Consider the following 19,772-nt stretch of genomic DNA (forward strand, 5'->3'; position numbering starts at 1 on the left):
GTGACCCCAAGCATATTCTGTCAATCGGTCTTAATTAAAAAACTATGGAAAGATGTCGGTGGTCTGGAGAAACTGAAGTCTGTATGAGGTCTTACATGGAGTATTACAAGATTAAAGTCATAAAATTACCAGAATAGTTGTTTGAGAATAAAGTTTTAATAATGCCAGAATAAAGTTGAAATAATATGAGAATAAAGTACAAAAATTACAAGAATAAAGTTCAGGATATAGTCGTATTAAGAGAGTAAAGTCATATTATGAGAACTGCAACATGAAAAGAATAATTTTACCACTCTTGTAAATTGAGGAATGTTTATCATCTTGTGAAGTTTTACTTTTATGGTTTTACAAATAAAGAAATACTTATTTACATAATCTATTAAGTATTTAGCATCAGATTATCATCAATAGCAGGACTTTAAAATGCACGATTTATTGTTAGGGCTATGCTAAGAAAAAAAAACAACTAAATTACGAGAGTAAATTCATAAACTACAACAATAAAGTGTTAGTGTTATGAGTAAAGTGTTTTGACTTTACTCTCTTTTTTTTTTTTTAGCTTGGCCTTATATTCCGCCATAAAGTCCAACATTGTTCACAAGAAATGTCTGATGCTAACATTGTTTAATCGCTCTAAGCTAGTTAGTGGATGCATTTCAAAGGTTTGTGTCAAATTTCTATTCCGCTTCCTGTGTGGTTCCATTATGAATTGTGCCATAATCAGATTTTGTTTTATGCGATTCAAGCCTCACATGTAGGTTTCTCTGTTGTGCCCGTTTTTTATTTTTTTTATTTTTATGCACACAAACCATATTCCGGTCAAACTACTCCAGTTTGTTTTTATTATTATTCAATATTTGTAGAGTTTGAGGTTGTCTTTGCATAATTACTGCGCTGCTGCCGGTCTATTTTTAGTTTCATTTTGAGTGCATGAGATTTGCATTCAGCGCAGCAGCTGACAGCACACCAGCTCTGTGACGTCTGGCGGAAAAAGCCCTCTGTTATGAAGCCAGCGCTTAGACATATTAAATAATCACAGCTAACTGTTTTTTTTTTCCTCTCTCCATCCAGTTGAATTAAAAGCTTGTATTCCTAACACTAAGCGACGATCTTTGGGAATCACCGTTACATCATTCCTCAGTTGAGAACAAATCTGGACGATAATTACAGTGAGCTCTCTGTGCTGTCCAGTAAGAGTTGTCCTGCGGTGTGTAATGGACCGTGAACCGTCCCCGCCCACGTACACACACTTTCCCTTTGTTCCTGTATATCTAATGGAGATGGAAAGAGATGCAGAGGGAGTGTGTGTGTGTATATATATATGTGTGTGTGTGTGTGTGTGATGGGGAATACCTCAGGCCATGTCCTCTCTTCTAAAGCCTCTTACAGAGCTAAAAAGTCCAGCTTCATTGTTGCACTGCTACATGAGCTCTTCCTGGTTTTTATTTTTATTTTTTTTTTACCCTGAACTTTCTCTCTCGCTCTCATCTGTTAAATAAAACCTCCAACTTTCCTTTGCCTTTTATCTCCATTCATCCACATTCTCTTTGAGTTAAATCGTTCTCCTTTCATTTCCCTCTCGTCACATGTTTGAAAGAAACGCAATGACTGCAACCGAAAAAAATACTGGAGCAGAGATGATGTTACTCATTCGGACTCCATCTTCTCCATCCCGCTCGTATTTCCCAGTTATCCATTTGTCTTCATCTCGTTTCCTGTCTCTGGGTGACGTAATCGGACTCGCCACCTAGTGGAGCCCAGCGCTTCCAGCCCTGCGGCCATGTTGTCTATTTCTACCTGCGTCGTGATATTGTGGTCAAACAATAAACAATGGCGTACAACTCGGCGCGTGTGGTTGTACGTCAGCAAACCGATGCAGACTTATGCGCTTATATAGAGTTTGTCATTAGTGTGAGCTGAAGAGATTAAATGTGAAACAAAACCTTTTAGCAAACCTTGTATTTTGCAATAGCTTTTCCAGACTAGGTGTATAGAAGAACAAGTTATAGTTTGAAGTTTGTTGGAGTCCAGCGGGTCTAGAAATATTTTATGAACTGAAACGGCAACCTCTTTTTTTTATTTTTTTTTATTTGAAAGGGAATTTAGATTAGCCCTAATCTAAATTAGGGTAAAATATAAACTCTTAATATTACTTGTTTAGATGGTCAGACACAATTTAAATGCATAAAGACGAGCAAGCGTAAATATTCAGTTTAGAGGTGCGCTACATGTTCTTAGTTTTATCATGATATTTTGTGGTGCTATTCTGATAAAGTGACAACAAAAACAGTTTATTGCTCCTCTTTTAAATAGTCGTTTCAATGAAAGTGACAAATCTTTAGAAAAACAATACCCATTTTTAATATGCTTCTTTAGGACACCATCCACATAAAAGTGATTTGTATCACTATACTGCACACAGGAACTGCATTTAATTATGCTGTTATTGTTGAGAAAATAGTAAAACTAGCCATTCCGACTTACAATTTGGGGAGTTTTTAAATGTCATGAAAAAATGATTTCGATAAATCAGTGAAGATGAAATAAATGTCCACCTCTGGTTTAGTTTCTTGCGTGCTGTTGTCAAATATGGCAAACGGAAGCTCAGTCGAAACTGGTTTTTAGTTTCTTGACACTTCACACCAACCTTTAGCTCTCTAATCTTTAAATAACGCGAGACAGACAGGAAGGTGCAGCAGCCTCTTTCATTTTAAACAGTCTGTAGTGAAAGACACTTGAATTGTTGGGGGAAGGGAGAATCCAGATTTGTCACGTCAGTAAATAACTTACATCTCTTATTAACCAGTTTTATAACAAAGTATATTTTTTCATGCCTTAAGTAATTTCCGCTACATATGATCTAGTTGAAGACTCCATTTGAGATTGTCTCTAAACTAGTTGATTTGTGAACATTTTTACTCAAAGAAAAGCTGCCTGAACGCATCGTGACTTCTGACGGTCTTTTGATGTTACTGTTGCTGCTTTTTTTTTTTTTCTCCTTTTTTTTCTGCCTTTGCCTTTCTACGTTTCGGTTTCATGTTCAGTCATTTCTTCACACGTACCTTCTGATCTAAAGGCGACAAACTACTGGAATTAAAATGGACTTTCTCATTCTATATACCTCTGGTGTTAAGAGCCAACCTTTTCATGTTGGAAATGTTGCTCTAAATACTAGCTTCCACATTGAGGAGTGTTATTAGCAGAACCTTTTGCCTCTTACACACAGTGTTGTCTGTACTGGGGTTTAGATTAGATTTTTCCAATAGGGCTTGCACATGATCAATATCACATGTAGTTTAGATATTGTTTCTGAAATTTGAGAGGATGCCATTGATTACAATTAACCTACATATTATTGATCTCTATCTTTTTTTTTTAGCTTCTTTAGTGATTTAAGTGTTTACAAATAAAAAGTACCAAGATTGACTGCTGCAAACACTAATTATCTCTATTAATTATTCAGTTGCCCACACATTAGTTGCAGACCAGCTGGCTTCCTTTTTTTTTTTTTTGTTGGCAAACAGAACAGGAATATTAGATTGAAGGGTTTTAGCATTGAGCTAATTTCCCGGGTTACATATAAAATCCCTTTGTGCAAACGGCTAAGTTAAAGAGTTGAAATGAACCGATCCTCCTGCTGGTGGTGTAATGTCAGAGGGTGGTACCAGTGGAAATCACCTCATGCCGTTATATTAGCCGGCTTAATGTGCTAAGCTTTCGTAGCTTCCCACTGCTTCCTCCTCTTAGATCTTTTTACCTCTACATTTTCATAATGCCTGTAACTATTTATATATATTTTTTATCTTAGAAAGCACATCAGGCGTTTGATTTTGCTGTAGTCGGGCCCTCTCTTTGTTGTACTTTTTTTTTTACAGTTCTATGAAGTTAGAAAGCGCCGCGTGTGTTTCCTGTTTGGTTTGTATTGAAGGTCAGCGCACGACGCTTTAAACTCTGCAGCGGATCAATGCGGTGTCCGAGCCGCTGCCCTACTTCAAACCGGGCAGGGGAACACACTCTGACATGGTACACACACACCAAACAGGAGGCGCTCTGCAGCTGCGCACGCAAAAGCTACTGCAACTGGAGAGGAATTAGCTCTGTAATTTTTAGTTCATGCTCTCTGCTTAGCAGCAGTAAGTGTAGATCATGTTCTTGAATCATCATCATCAAGAAGTATTCAACACTGATCTAATCAGTAACATGCAAAAAGTGTATCCAAATAGATGTTTTCTCAATTTTTGAAACTCTTAATAAAATCTTTATTTTTAAAAAAATATTGCAGCTTTTCTGCTCCACGGGTTGGAATCGGGTAACTGTAAACCTCTTGGACAGCCACCGTGGGACTAAGGAGCATTCTGCAACACAGATTTATAGAAGTGTTGCAGAAGAAATCAATATCCCTCCTTGTAAATGATGTGTGTTTGAGCTTTAGAGTTGAAGGCCTTGCAACTAATGAGAAAATGCAGCCGGAGCCATTGAAGAATAGAAGAAATAGTCTGGGATTTATAGGCCTTTTATTGATGCAAACAAAACCTATAGATATCCATCAATCTGCTATAAAGCATTCTGAATCAGAAGGGGTTTCACAGTCGATGGTTATTGCATAAATTTACTGTTCACTGCAGGGGAAACTGCAGCTAGATATGTTATGAAACGTTTGATATGCTTATTGTTCGCAAACAAGCAGATTATATCTAGCCTGCTGACAACACATTAGCTTGTTGTTTATCTAGATTGTTTATAATGGGCTCCTGTTTCTCCTCTGGCATCGACATGAATCTTGGTTAAGCAAACTTGTACATGCCGTCCTTCCCAAATCAATCGATGGAGGAGTGCCTCTGTCATTTCCCAGACAACCGTGACGTCGACGGAGAATCTGTCCCTGAACTGAAGAGGAAGACCGTGAATTTGAGCGAAATTTAGGTCATTGAGGGATAGCTGGGTCTGAGTGGGAGGCAGAGGAATTCTAGATGCGATTAAACAACATAAGATATTCTTTCTTTGTTTAGCCCGAGCACAAACTGGATTACTGCATTATGGAGATTACTGAAAATAAACTGGAAATACTTGGAAAAACATTAAAGGTGCACTTATCGGGATTGATGGGGGTCATCAGCAATTGCTGAAGGAAATGTCAGTCCACAGGGTCTGTCACTTTTCTTCATGACGGGCTTTACGGTTTGTTTTATAAGCAATAATGAAACCTCATGTAATCAGGAAGTGGTGAAAATGAGTCAATTTTTTTTTTTTTTTCTTGAGATGATCCGACACGACAAACTAGTCAGATCTCTTGACCTTTTTCCCACATTTATTCAAGACCTTAAATCTCAGAGTTCATCAGTCAGGTCAGGGTGACAGAGAAACAGTAACTGGTAGTTTTTTTTGTTTGTTTTGTTTTTTTTTGTGAATCTCTAAACAGCATTCTGAATTATTAGTACTTGTCAAAAATCTCTACAAACCAGTTATACTTAAAGTCTACATAAAACAAGTAGTTCTGAGAAATTGAGTCAAAATATATGGAGATGCACTGAGCAGATATTAACTGCATCAGTCCCAATAATGAAAAAATTGGGACTGATGCAAATATCTGATATCGGTGGCAATGTGACTGATCCATAAAAGCAGATCTATTCATGTGTTTTTTTTTTGTTTTTTTTTTTTACATCATACTCATAATTCCTATTTGCACTTTCTGAACCACTTGATAGTTTTGTTGCAATTTATTTTTACATGTTTGACAAAGGTAGTCAACCTATTGTTTTTGTCATTTCAGTTTTTTATTCGTCTTGGTTGTAAAGTTGTTTTTGCATATTTGGCCAATCTATTAGTGGATTTAAGTACGGTGAGCTGGTGCAGAGTTATCAAATTTCAAATTTGGTACACACAAAAAAGAAAAATTTGAAGTCAATTCAGCACTGTTTTTCTGCATCAAATTGATATTGACCGATTCTAAGCCTCATGTATCAGACTGGTGCATCCCTAAAAATTGACAGAATATAAGTGACTTCTTGTTTCAGGCGTGTATTAGACTTTAAAAATAAAATTTGATCACTCACCCATGTATGGATATAAGATTCCCCTCATATCAGTGTAGATATACAAAGGTTTTAGTTCCTCTGACTGATTCATTACACTTTGAATCCAACTATGAAATATCATGACTTGATTTGAACTTTAACTGACATTCTTGACATTTTGAGTTTAACTTGTTTACAGCTGAAAATACACAACCATAAGCTTTTTAAACACTAGGTAGAGCAAACAAACTAAGCCCGCTTTTCATCTTATCTCAACCTCTTGCTTAGCGCTGTTTGAGCTGGTTTTGTTTGCTACGCCCTCCCCTCCATCCGCGATCTGGGCTTCTCCATTGGTCGGTCTGACGATCTGCAGACTGGCTGGAGGCCCCAAACCTTGTTCTGTCCAAGTCAACTAGTGCTTTGGCAAACATTGTTGTACATGTGAACAATAAGAGGCCAGTGTGAAGCGGCTGATTTTCTCTGTGTCTCCCCACACACCCCACCACCAACGAGTCCCCCACCTCCTCCTCCATCCTTTACTGAAAGGAGCCATTGTCTCTGCACTGGTTTAGAGAAAGCGGTGCTGTACTTTTCCCTTTCAGGTCTTAAAAGTTTACCCACTTTGTTAAAAGGGAGCATCTTGTACAGTATTTACAGTATACCAAAGCACTATACAATAGCAAAGTTGCTAAAAGCCAAATGATTTGAGACATATTTTTACAAAGTTGTTCAGAAAGATGTTTTTTAGATAATTTGACCACTCTGGTGTGTTTGGAAATCTCTCCTTCTGAGCCCTCTGAGTGCGCCAGACACCCAGCAAAGCCCCACCCCTCCCTCTCTACCTCCACTGCATGGAGGTAGAGAGGGAGGGGTTTCCACCACCGACCATCACTCTGCGTGCAGGCCCTGCTTTGTTGCGACTGATTCAAATTTGCCTACAGGATCCTGTCCTCCAGCCGCTTGCCTCACCTTATGGATGAAACTTAAATGTGGCGCACGCTGTAGTTCGCCGTTTTGGGGGAACTTTGAGTAGTTTCTGGAGCAGAAAGAGGCCGAACAGCGGGAAGCCCTGGCGCGATTTCAGGACAAGCCCAAGGCGGCCACCCTGCCATCCCGGTCCTGCGCAAGCCTCCCAGGAAGTGGACAGCTACAGAGACGTATGGGCATGTGCAAGTTGGAGGACTGCACCTTTGACAGCTTTGAGCTGCTCTACAGTGGAGCAGTGGATAGGATCAAAAGCCATAAAAGTAACTTCAACCTCAGTAAGTTTGTGACCTTTAGACTCTGGAAATTGTGGCCAAAGGGTTTAAGAATTTTACCAAGATGTAATTTGATTTTTTAAAATTATTTTTAAGCTAGGTTATATTTATACACCTGAGGTACATGTGAGCAGAAATAAGATCCTTTATAGCTGATCATAGTTTGGCTAACTCTCAGCAAGCTTTCATATCTTCCTCTGAGGTGTCTTTTCACTTGTCTAGTCAGAAATAGAACCTGGATTTTGACCAATCAAGAGTACATTTTTCTTAGAGATTTAATGGTGCATAAAAGTTGTTTCACGTGTTAGTTTTGGTAATCGCTTAATCTACCTTTGCTTTGGTCGACGTAATCAACAGCATCAACCGCAAAACGACAACAAAAAATGTCAACGCCATGTTGTTGTTGGTCACCAGCAACCAGCAAGTTTCCCTTTAATGGTTGCAGTTCATGATTGTTGTCACAAGCACCAAGAGGCTGTGTGCCTGCACAGGAACAGGAAGTTTCATCATCAACTGCTGTTCTAGTTGTGGTTGGCAGCATTTTTGGAGCAAAAGGAAATGACCACAGTGGAGTTGCCAACTGATGGAACAATTCAAGATTCTATCTTTGAGTCATTTTATTCTAAGCACCCCCTCACCCCTCCCAAAACAAACAAACAAAAAACATAACGGTTTGTGAAAACAAATTGTTTGTCCAGATTGTAATAAACCATCTTAATTTATCTTTGTACAGCTTCATGCTTGGTTTGATCTACAATGGTGGACATGAAATTGATTAAAACATGTTTTAAAGAACATTGTGCTGCAGAGTGTCTGCTCATCCTTAAAGTCTAAAAGTCGTGTCTAAAATCTATCCCTTAAAATGTCTTTCTTCAAAAAAAAAAGAAATGAAATAAGTTGTCAATCAAAGATCTTAAATTTTGCTTTGGGAGAACTAATTAATCTTGTGCATTTTTGTATTTTTGTTTAATTTTTTTTTTTATTTCCTTGCAAAACTTTTTAGTCGGGCATGAGTTTGAATTGCACGCAGACATTTTCTTTGCGTTCTGTGACGCGAGTGGGTCGACGCTACCGCTAACTAGCTGCTAAGATACCCTGGTACGCAAGCTAGCTAGCCGTTTTGCATCTATCATGAGTAAGTGCAAATTTACTGGCACTTGGCTGGATGACATTTGTTTTTGCCACTGTTCATCACTTCTCTTGGCAATTCATACGAGGCTATGTGCAAAAAAGCTTTAAGTTTGGCAGCAAGTTATTACCAAGAGCTTCTAACCACAGAAATGTTAGTTATGATTTATTGTAATACCGGATCCCTCAACCATTTCCCCTGCATTCGTCGTTTTTTGGTTTTAAATTTCTTTCAAGGTGACATTAAAACATCTTAAAGTCTTAAATTTGATTTTAAGAAATGCTGATACTGTGGTTGGTCACTTATTCAGTAACTTTTGAATAAGTAACCAATCAAGAAAATATTACCAAACTTAATCACCAGTTTCAATAGCCTTTAAAACCTTTCCATACCTCAGTAACACACCATCCCTAAACTCAAATTATAACTGTAAATGGGATTAAAAAATGGTTTTCCAGATGTTATCCTCTTCTGGTTTCCAGCACCTGTTTCTCCTTTTTGAAAATTCTCCCCCCCTCCTTTTTCCTAGAAGCTCGCACCGGAGGAAGGTCACTGTGATTCAAAGTGACCACTCTTGCTTTGACATTTCGCTAATGTCAAAGCAAGAACCAAGAATGCAACGCTATTCTAATCTCGCAGCACCATTTATCTGTGCTGCAGATAAATGGTTCAGTTCCTGACCTTCAGTTTGCCAAAGATGCCCTGTGATACTTTAACTTAGAGCATTTTCTCTAAAAGTCAGCAGTGCTATTTTAGAAGCAGAACAGGCAGGCATATTGACAGAATTATTAATATGGTATCTAATGTAGAGAGCCACTCTGGAACAGGGGCATGACTGTACTCCCGCTCTTTTTGTCTGACACACATAGCGTATTCTGTCATGCTGTGTTGTATCACAAACTGGATGCCCCATTTCCACAGCGGTGTCCTGGATGGACTTCTGGGACGAGGCACATTTTCTTTCATGTACTTTTTAAAAAAAAAAATTAAGATGAACTTCTGTTTCAACCAGAGGAACCGACAAGAGATCAGCTACTCAAACACAACTTTTTATTGGCTGTTTTTGTGCAGAAGTACATCTGCCGCAAACGCTTTCCAGCTTCTGTCTGTGTTTTATCAGGTTTATATTCAACTGTGGAAGGTTCTGGCGTGGCGCCGTCAGGCGAGCATTAAGCCGCTTACTCCCCTTTGTCAACCTTTGACCAGCCACTTGCTTATGCCGTAAAGGCCGTACCAGTCACCGAGCGAGGCTACAGTTTGGTCATGTGCAGAAGTTTTGAAGGCGAGATTAGAATAGCGTTGCATAAATAAGCTGAAAGGAGTTCTTGATACTGACTTGCGTTTCTATCGCTGCTGAATTTTATTTTTTAGAGCAAATGCATTTTAGAGAACCAGACAAAAGCCAGGTCTCCCTTTAAAAAAAAAAAAAAAAGATTTTTATCTCGAGGGACTGGTAAAACAAAAGTAATGGTCAAAATAATAGAAAGTTACAATTAAGTGTTTTCAAGATTTCTCACTGTTTGAAATTAAATCAGATTAAACATTTCTTGTTTTTAGGTCAGCAAGAATATCCAAAATTATTTCTCTTGGCTAAGTGCCAAAAAACTTGGCAAGAATTTTTTTTTTTTTGGGACTTTCTTTGTATGTTGTGTTTAAGCTTTTAATTTGAGCAGGAAGGTCAGGTACCTGAACACACTTTGTTTGGATTCTTTCTTTGTAATTATTCCTAAATGGCTCCATGAGTTACTGATATGCATAATTTAAAGAAAAGTTGCCTTATACTATGTACTTTAAACATCGTTATCAAAATGGAGGGATTTCTTTTTTTTTAGTTTAAATTAATATTTTGCACTCTGTCCAGTGAGATGTAAAATGGAAACGGGGCAACCAAAGTGTAAACCTTTTGACTCCATGTTAAGCTGATGCCTGAGCAGCTGGCGGTCCAGACAGTAAATGTTTCATTAGCAATAAAGGGAGGCGATGAAGGACAAAAGTAATACGTGAAATTGGCTGAGAACGAAACCGCGACAGCCAAATTGTTTTTGTGAATTAAAACCCTTAATGGATGTGTGATAAATATACACCATGGCTCTTTCTCATAACTATCATAGGGTCCATGTTTAATGAAGATTATTTCTCTGCATTTGGGGGATTTAATGTGTATTTTTGAGCAGCATTACAGCGCCATCGCTTCTGCCCGCTTTTCTTGGCCTCTTCCCTCCTCCAATATTCATGTGTCCCTTTAGTCCGGGACAATAGTGTGAGAGGAAACTCTGCTGATGCTGCAGTCGACACTCTGAAAGTCCTGATACCTGAAACCAGCTTATGTAGGTTGACCCGGACTCCACTTTTAAAACAAAAGCTCGCTTTTTTTCTTTTCTTTTTTTTCCCTTTCCTGTTTCTGTTAGTGATGTGAAACCGAATGAGGAAATGAAAGCGTCGTACGTCTCAAAAACTGCTCGAAAGTCAGTTTAAACTTTGACTCTGTGTGTGCGCCTCTCTTTACGGCTGCTTTGTCGTCTCACTAAGGGAATCCTGCAAACTGAACTCCTGAATTTCTATCCTTTTCTAGAGGAGGAGCTGAGGAAGTTGCGGGAAGAGACCAATGTGGACTCGCTGCGGCAGGAGCTGGAGAGGGAGCGGAGTAAACGGCTGGATCTGGAGCAGAAGATGAACGAGGTCCTCAGGACGAGGTGAGCTGGAGCGAATGCTTCGTTTCGGCCCTGCAGAGTTCACCATAGGTCAAAGTGTGTGTCTGTTTACCAGTGCTGGCGGCAGCCAAGGCTTCCCGTTATAAATAGCATCAGCAGCTTGGTAGGCGGGGAATTCCTCAAGGAGGTGAGCTTCGTAGGAGACGGAAAAAAACGGGACCAAGTCACGAGCTGATCAGAGCGACCGTCCGCTCCGTGTGACCCCGTGGCTGTGCTAGTGTCAGCGGGACTCTGGCTGTCTGGTTAGCATGCAACCCACTCGCCACTGAGAGATTCCTCTGGAGATCTCAGAGTGATTATCAGTACAGCCACACGGCCTCAGGAATGTGGGAGAAGCCACAGGAGTCCTGAACACAGAGCTTTGATTTTCTAGTCGCTCGCTTCCAGCTGGCTGGAGTCTGCTGGGAAACTAAATCAGACAAAAAAAAGAAGAGAAAAATGATTTTAATTCCTCCTAAATAGGAATTATAATGTATCAGCAGTTGGCCAGCGTAGGAAAAGACCTCCTGTGAGGCTCAGAGGAGCAATTGTTTACTTATGGCTTGCCAAAACAAAAAATGGCTTAAAATGTGACAGAGTTGCTTTGAGGTAAGATTAGCATTTAATTTAGTATCATAGAAAAATTTGTAGCTGTTAAGAATAAAAATACAGAGTATTGTCCTTAACCGCATTTCATTTTTATCTTGGAGATGAAGTGATCAGAGTCCAATTTTGATTTAGATTTCTCTTTAAACACCACAATTAAAATATATTAGAAATGTTTTATCCTCTGGTTAACAGGAAATACTCGTTATTATGTACGATAGGAGCAGAGGTGAATCAAACTTGTGTATAGTTTAATGATTGAAGAATCAGATTTTTAAGATTTCCAGTTGGCTCAGGCAGGAATTAGAAGATTTTTGCCATCCATTGATTTCTCAAAGGAATCAATGGATGGCAAAGGAATCCTTCATTCATTTTACAATTTCTTGTCATTTAGCTGCTGCTTATATTCATGTCATATTCTTCATCTGCTTTGAGGAATCGTGACAGCTGAGTCTATATTTATAGATTAGATTTCAAGAAGAATATATCATTGATTTTGCAGAGGGTTCAATTTTTTTTTTTTTTTCTCGGGCATTGTTGAGCACCTGCTGTTAGCTTGTTGTCTCAACTCGGACAGATTGTGTCTAAAATTGCTTCCAATCAATCCGTCATGGCAGCTGCTGTTCCCGAAGACGTTTCTCGTGCGACGCCAACGTTTGTGTCGTCACAAATCATCCGTGTTTTTCTCTTTCTCCACCTTCAGATTGGAGGACTCTCCACCGCAGCCTCCCCGAAAACAGCAGTCGCCCTCCAACAATGGCACAGGTACGTCGCCAAGGGGGGAGCGGAGGGGGTGGGTCGGGCTCAGAAGGGAACCGAGTAAGAGAGGTGAGCTTGGGAAAAGTACATGAAAAAGATGGAGGCGGGGCTTCAGGTTTCAGGAAGGGCTGTAGAGGATCTACTGAAATGGAGACAGCTGTAGATCAGACCGCAGTGTGAGTGACGACTGTAACACACACACTTGCAGCTTAAGTGCATTTACCAATTTTAACTCAAAACAAAATATTAACGACAATCATAGTTTCAATCATTCCTCCTTCTGCAAACACTCCTTCACACACCTCAGCCTCGACTCAAGGTAAGACTCGGACTCATCTGACCTACATGAAGTGATCCACAATCATAACCTATTTTTCTAAATTAGCTCCAGCCTCCCTCCCCACTGACAGCACTCTGGCATCTTCCTTTCTCTTAAAGCCAGCCACACACACACACACACACACACTCACACTCACACTCACAAAGAGAAGTCACTGGAAGTCAACTTTGATAGAATGAGCTCCTTCATCTTCTCAAACTAACACTGCCTCTTGTGGTGCGTGTTCAGACCAGAAAAACAAAGTGAGCACACATTAATGTACCATGTTGCTCATTTGCCTTAATAATCAGTACTTTAAAGTGTTAACTTAATAATTTAGTCATAATAGTAATAATAATATTAGTGGTGTTGTAAGGAGTCTTGTTGAACAGCATTGTGTTCCTAACTAAGAAGTTGTAGATGGAGTATATATAGAATTTCTGTTTAATTAAGAAGATATAGTCATGAAATTAGCAGAATAAAGATGCAATTTTACTACAATAACTTCTTAAAATCCTGTTTTAAGGGGGAAAACTTGTGCCACACCAACCTCAGTGTGTATCCACAGTTCCACTCCTGACCTGTGTGCTGTGCTTCCTCTGTGTTTAGCGGAGAAGCGGCAGCAGAAGGAGGTGTGGAGTTCGCGGCTGCAGAAGTGGCTCTATGAACGGTTCGGGGTTTACATAGAAGACTTCCGCTTCCAGCCGGAGGAGAGCACTGTGGAGACGGAGGAGCCGCTAAGTGCTAAAAGGTGAGTCGGGTTTCCTCCAAAACAGAACCGGTGAATACAGAGAGGGACAACAGACTGGAACTCTTTCAGATTTTATGGTTAAAACTTGTTGAACTGAGTTTATATTTAAAATATTTAGTAGTGTTGTCCTGGTAGCTAGGCAGTGTCTTTAGATCAGCTTTGGAGGATTTATTTTTCTTCCTCTATGAAGGAGTGTGAGTCATAGACTTATGAAGGCTACATTGAGGTCTGACCTCCTACTTGTTAAATTTTAATTTTCTTTTTTTGTGCACTTTCCTAACCTGTTTATTTCCTTCTTCTCCTTTCAGGTTGACAGAAAACATGAGGCGACTCAGTGAGTGCAAAAACAACACCCACACAAACCAAAAACAGAGATGGTGATGTAATGTCACCACAAAACACTATATTATATAAACTTGTATGAAATAATTCTAACCCATGTTTCGCATCTTTTTGTTGTTGTTTTTTTCAGAACGAGGAGCCAGACCTGTCACTAACTTCTTAAGGAACCTCTCCGCCTTATCTAACTGGCACTCTGTCTACACCTCAGCTATTGCCTTCATTGTGAGTGAAAGCTGCACATAAAACAGCTACATGTCCTCTTGGTTTTTAGGATTTAAAAGGGAAAAGCATTGATCCCAGTTGGCGTCGGCTCATGAGGAAAAGCCGAAATGAGTGGCAGTGACTTCTGTTTATAGGTTTTAGTGACTCTGCCAAAGACTGCTGTGGTCTAATTAGATCTTCATTGATGTCCAGAGCTGTGCCAAATCGTCTTTAGCCACTTGTTCTGTGGCCTTGCAAAAGCATTTAAAACCTTCCAGGTTTTCCCTTGTTTTATCAAGTCAAAACCTTCAGTTTCAGCATTTTTAGGATGGAAAACACAAAAACAAATTTATCAAGTAGAGATAAAGAAGGGTAAATGTCTCTTACTAGTAATTGAGTAACTGATTAAATTTATTTTTTTGGCTTTCATGCAGGGCTTTATGGCTGCTGGTGCTAACTAAATGTTTCTTTCTCTCCTTTAGATCTACATGAATGCTGCTTGGCATGGTTGGGCCATTCCCATGTTCCTCTTCCTGGCCATCCTGCGCTTGTCTTTGAATTACCTCATTGCCAGGTGCTTTATTTTATTTTATTTTATTTTTTGCATTAAAGCAGATTAAATGTTAAACAAGGTAGGTGTTGGTTAAATTGGTTTTTTTTTTTGTTTCCGTCAGAGGGTGGAGGATTCAGTGGAGCATTGTGCCTGAAGTGTCTGAACCCATGGTAGGAGAACGACAAAGACTTCTAGATCAGAAGAAAATGCACTTTAGTTTAATTTACTAATTTACCTTCATATTTTTAGGAGCCCCCAAAGGAAGACCTAACTGTATCTGAAAAGTTTCAGCTTGTACTCGATGTTGCACAAAAAGCTCAGGTAGGATGTTTTTTATTTGAAAACAAAATCAATCTTAAAATAAAAATAAAAAATGGAGGAAAAATGTGATGGTTTTTGGCGTTTTCTCTCCACAGAACATCTTCGGTAAGATGGCCGACGTTCTGGAGAAGATAAAGAAGTGAGTCTTCCACCTGAAACCTCATCCTGCCCCGCATGCCGTGAAACTCCGACTTATTCTGTGTGCATTTCTTTCTTGTGTGTGTTGCAGTCTGTTCATGTGGGTGCAGCCAGACAGCACCAGGAAGCTCTACATCTGCCTGTGGGTTGCTTTCATCTTCTCCTGCGTCCTCCCGTACAAGCTGATGGGTTTTATGATGGGTGAGACACACACACGCACACACAGACTTCCCCTTTATTTATCTTTCATCCAGCTTATCTTTCATCCAGCTGACATGCTCTAAATATTGCCGAAGGACCTTGAATAAATAGAGCTCTTTCTTCATTCATTGCACACAAACAAATGCATTCATACAGTAGCTGTGGAACCTTCCTCTGCCCTGCCTGTGAGTGGCAGCTGGTTGCTTATCTGATCTGTTTGTAAATGGTTTTGGAAAGTATGGGACGAAACTGACCAGTTATCTCAGCCTTTTATCTCTCCAGGTTCAGTGCTTAAAGCTGGATACTTGTAGAAATATATTGAAATTTGACTAAAAAAGGACAGAATTCTTGACATGTTGGTGAAGGAAACGTGAAAGTTTTGATGAAAAATCATGTAGGAATTTTAGCTCCAAAGGAACTTAATTAGCAACGTCATGAAGGAAAACTCTTGTGGTTTTGAAATCGTAACTTGGGCTGGGCGATAAATCTGCTTTATCGTTTAATCAAATTTTATGTTTTTGAATATTCAGTTTTTGGGGTAAAATCTGGACTTTACCCCCCTAAACAAAGCATTCTTTGGATTCTCATAGTTCAGAGTGAGATTAGCCGCAATCTTGTTTTGTGTTTTACAATTTCTTTTCATTTGGCTTGAAATTCAGGTCAGCTCTACAACAGAATATTATAGTCAGACTTGGATGAGTATTCTTATTTTTTTAATAAGGACAATAGAATACGGCTGTAATATTTGGAAAATAAAGTAGTAGTTGTATGGAAATTCCAACGAAAACAATTACATTGGGAGAGTTGCGTATCTGGTGAAGTTATTTGTTGGTACAAGTTGTACAGATAATCTTTTAGCACATCAGAATCTAATTATTATTAGCAGGAGGACCTTGAAGCAATGAAGCAAACAACTGTCTATTTTGAAGCAAGAACTACATGAACTGCTGACATCACATCCTGATCACTATCGTAGTTTTTTTTCCATTACAATTATTTTTTTCTCTTAACTTTAAGATATTTTTTTCTGGTAAGATTGCGTTTTTAATCTAATATTAATACTACATTCTCATAATTGGTCTCTAATACTCTGTCGTACAACAGAAATTGAAATAAAAGCCACGTTTTTGAAAATACTTTCTGCCATTTGTCATTTTATTTTTTAGAAAAAACTAGAAATAAATTCAATTTGAAATGGAATTTAGTATTTTTTTGTATTAATTAATTGAAATGACAACAAACTGACTGGATAACTTTGAGTGTTAACCTTTGTCCATTTCCGTGTCTCCTCCCCACAGGAGTGTATGCCGGTATCAAGTTCTTCATCATAGACTTCCTGTTTAAGAGCTGTCCGAAGCTTCGGGACAAGTACGACACGCCATACATCGTGTGGAACAGCCTCCCCACAGATCCCCAGCTCAAAGAGCGGACCAACGCCACTGTGTCCCGGCGGGTAAGTGGGTCTAAACGCCTCCCTTGTTTTTTATTTTTTTCCCTCTCAGTTCTTTCCTAAACAGGTTAGACTTGAAAGCTCTGAACACCTCCACACCCCCCACTACCACGTAGAGGAGTGAAAAACAAACGAAGATCAAAAAGCCTCCAAATATCAGCACTCTTAATAAATCATCACAAGCCCCACTCTCACTTCCTGTTCTGTCTGTGTGGTTACGTAAAGGTGTGTGAGCATGCGTGGCTTCGGTCTCAGGTACATTCTGTTGTTTCTCTCTCTCAGCTCTCCTGCATTGAGAAGGTAGGGTGCTCTGGTGTGTGCTCTTTCCCTCCCACTCCCCATCCTTTGGTTCCCCACTCCCCTCACTCCTCTGTGCCTGTGGGTGTGCCATAAGCTCACCTCAAAGCGTGTGTGTGTGTGTGTGTGTGTGTGTGTGTGATGCGTGACACCTCGGGATCCCACCCGACAGTGACTGTGAATGGAATGGATCAAAAATGTCAGAAAATATTTGAGAAATTAAGATTTAAAAAAAAAGTTGTATTTTATTTTTTAACGACTTGGTTCTCCATGAACCACCAACATTTCTGACATTTCTGATCCACTGGCAAGATGCTCAATAAGAAGTAGTGTTATAGAGTAATCAAGATGCACATAGAACAGTTTTTGTTTCTTTTATATTATTATTCTACTTTATAAAGCCCCCTTTTTTTTATTTTTATTTTTTACCTTAGCAAACACTAATCAACCCCGAAATATAAATGCTGGTAGTTTTATGTGGCAGTTGTATGTAGAGCAGCTGGAACTATAAAGCACTCAGGATCCATTTCTAGTGTGAAGGTTGGCATTATTACACGCGGTGCCTTGCAAAAGTATACACACAACTTGAGCCTTTTCACATTTATTCAGCTTATCGATCTACAGCATCATTGTGGATGGAAAATAACACACAGATTTTAAAAATCTAAGAAGTGTGGTGTGCATTTGCTTTTATTCTTCACGCTAATTCCCATAATTCAGAGTATAAATGATCAGTTGAGAAGTGTAAAGTATGTTTAAGCTTTAAAACCATGACTTTAATCACCTGGAAATAGAGCATGTTGGCTATTAAGCAATTAATCTGTTGTTCTTTTTAATGGAGTCACTTCTTAGTTGCAAAATTTGTGCTTTTTTTCTAAGGCATTCCCTTGAAAAAATGTTCAAGTTTGATTTTCTGTACTTTAAAATTTAAAGACAAAAATATATAAATATATTTTCTCATAAAAAAAAATTATAATAAAATCCCATAGCAGACCATGTGAAAATTAGCTAATTTCCTTCATGTAGCTTTTGTGGCTCTAAGCAAATTTCAATGAACTGGACCAAAGACACAAATGGCTCTCAGGGCTGTAAACATGGCGCTAGAACTGCAATGCAACAGTTTTGAACAAATCATATTCAGTAATTAAGATGGCCTAGTCAAAGTCCAATTAAAAATGTGCAGTAAGACTTGGAACCTTTTGCTCCCCATCTGCAAAGAATGCTTCTCTCACTTTTCATATTATTGTTTATCAGGTTTGAGAAGCTACGTTTCATTTTCCTTCCACTTTCCAATTATGCACTGCATTGTGTTGGTCAATTACATAATGAAATGCAATAAAATGCATTTAGAATGTGAAAAGGTTTGAAATGTGTGAGTGCTGGAGGAAGACGCTGCTGACTAACAGTATCATTTTGGTTTGTGCTCATACAGAGGCTGATTGAATGGCAGCCTCCCTCTCTGCTTTGCACGTTACACCTGAGCCTGACGCAATGAAGTGCACATGCAGAGCCGCGCATTGTTCAGTACTAACAACCAAAGATGATTTATGGAGGATGTTTCAGTCACGTGACCTGTTTCTCCCTCTTTTATCCCCCTTTCCTCTTCTTTTCACCTCTTTGTCTTCCCCCCTCATTGTCTGTTTCCTTTTCTTTTGTTGCTGTTGTTGACTATCTCATTATTGTCATCTTTTCTTTGGGGTTTCTTTTTTGTTTGTTCTTCCTCCCGTTTCTTCCTACCTCTCCTCGTCCCCCTGCCTGCACCAGGTTCAGCCGGTGGTGTCTCGGAGCAGCCTCGCCACCGTCCCCAGCGGCATGAGCAGAGAAGACGACGCAGGTCGCTCCCACAGCACCAAAAAGGGTCCCTTCCACGAGATCTTCAACCTGCCGGAAACAGAGCGCCCTCTGGCGGGTGAGGAAACTTACTACAACCACTGTAAACACTCAACTGAGGTTGTCAAAGGCTGCAAACTGAATCGGAGGTTTTTCTTTATTTTTTTTCTGTCTTAGTGTGCGAGAACGGCTGGAGGTGTTGTCTGATAAACAGAGATAGGAAGATGCCCACGGACTACATCAGGAATGGAGTTCTTTACGTCACAGAGAAGTAAGCTTAACCCTCGTCGCTTGTGTTGAGGAACTCGCCACTGAAGAAATTATAAAGAACAGTTTTGACTGACATTACTCCCTCCCTCCCTTTTTGTCCGTCAGTTATCTTTGCTTCGAGAGCTCCAGCTCCAAATCCAGCGCCTCCAAGAAGAATAAAGTGATCAAGCTAGTGGACATCACAGACATCCAGAAGGTATTCTCGCTTTTCCACCTTCCTGTAGGCCAGAAAATGTATTCCAGAATATAAAAGGTTGAACACTTTCTAAGATCCATGTTTGACTTTAATGAATTTCCTAAACTAATAACATTTAATTTTATCCCCGTTTAGTACAAAGTGTTGTCGGTCCTGCCTGGAAGCGGCATGGGCATCTCTATAGCCACTCCCTCCACTCAGAAGGTGAGCGCTTCGCTACTTTAGAGACCGTTCCTAAACACACACAGATTGGATTCTTTAAAGGGGCATTGTAATCAGTTGTAATCATTGTAATCAGAGATTTGTTTTCTGAAAGCTACAGTTATTCTTGCAATGATAGACGCTAACAAGCTAGTCAGACATGCACTAAAGTAACAGAACATGTTACTAAAAATCTCAACTTCAGTTTCATTTCAGGTCATTTTAGTTCTCAGTGGTATTTA

The 19,772-nt window shown here is 39.4% G+C and overlaps 1 protein-coding gene across 1 annotated transcript in view; it reads left to right on the top strand.

Moving 5' to 3' along the window:
- The window catches only part of gramd4a (GRAM domain containing 4a), a 35,027-nt gene extending 15,473 nt beyond the window's left edge, over positions 1–19,554 (top strand). The window contains exons 4-19 of the mRNA XM_016664787.1: positions 10,978–11,098; positions 12,405–12,466; positions 13,389–13,530; positions 13,839–13,864; positions 14,003–14,094; positions 14,556–14,647; positions 14,748–14,796; positions 14,876–14,947; positions 15,043–15,086; positions 15,177–15,286; positions 16,585–16,739; positions 17,019–17,036; positions 18,798–18,942; positions 19,041–19,134; positions 19,239–19,329; positions 19,465–19,554. Coding sequence (XP_016520273.1) covers positions 10,978–11,098; positions 12,405–12,466; positions 13,389–13,530; positions 13,839–13,864; positions 14,003–14,094; positions 14,556–14,647; positions 14,748–14,796; positions 14,876–14,947; positions 15,043–15,086; positions 15,177–15,286; positions 16,585–16,739; positions 17,019–17,036; positions 18,798–18,942; positions 19,041–19,134; positions 19,239–19,329; positions 19,465–19,554 — 1,403 coding nt within the window. The remainder of the gene's footprint in view (positions 1–10,977; positions 11,099–12,404; positions 12,467–13,388; positions 13,531–13,838; positions 13,865–14,002; positions 14,095–14,555; positions 14,648–14,747; positions 14,797–14,875; positions 14,948–15,042; positions 15,087–15,176; positions 15,287–16,584; positions 16,740–17,018; positions 17,037–18,797; positions 18,943–19,040; positions 19,135–19,238; positions 19,330–19,464) is intronic.
- Positions 19,555–19,772: the final 218 nt, after the last annotated feature.

This window comes from Poecilia formosa, unplaced genomic scaffold, assembly GCF_000485575.1.
Source record: "Poecilia formosa unplaced genomic scaffold, Poecilia_formosa-5.1.2 Scaffold9, whole genome shotgun sequence".
NCBI lineage: Eukaryota > Metazoa > Chordata > Actinopteri > Cyprinodontiformes > Poeciliidae > Poecilia > Poecilia formosa.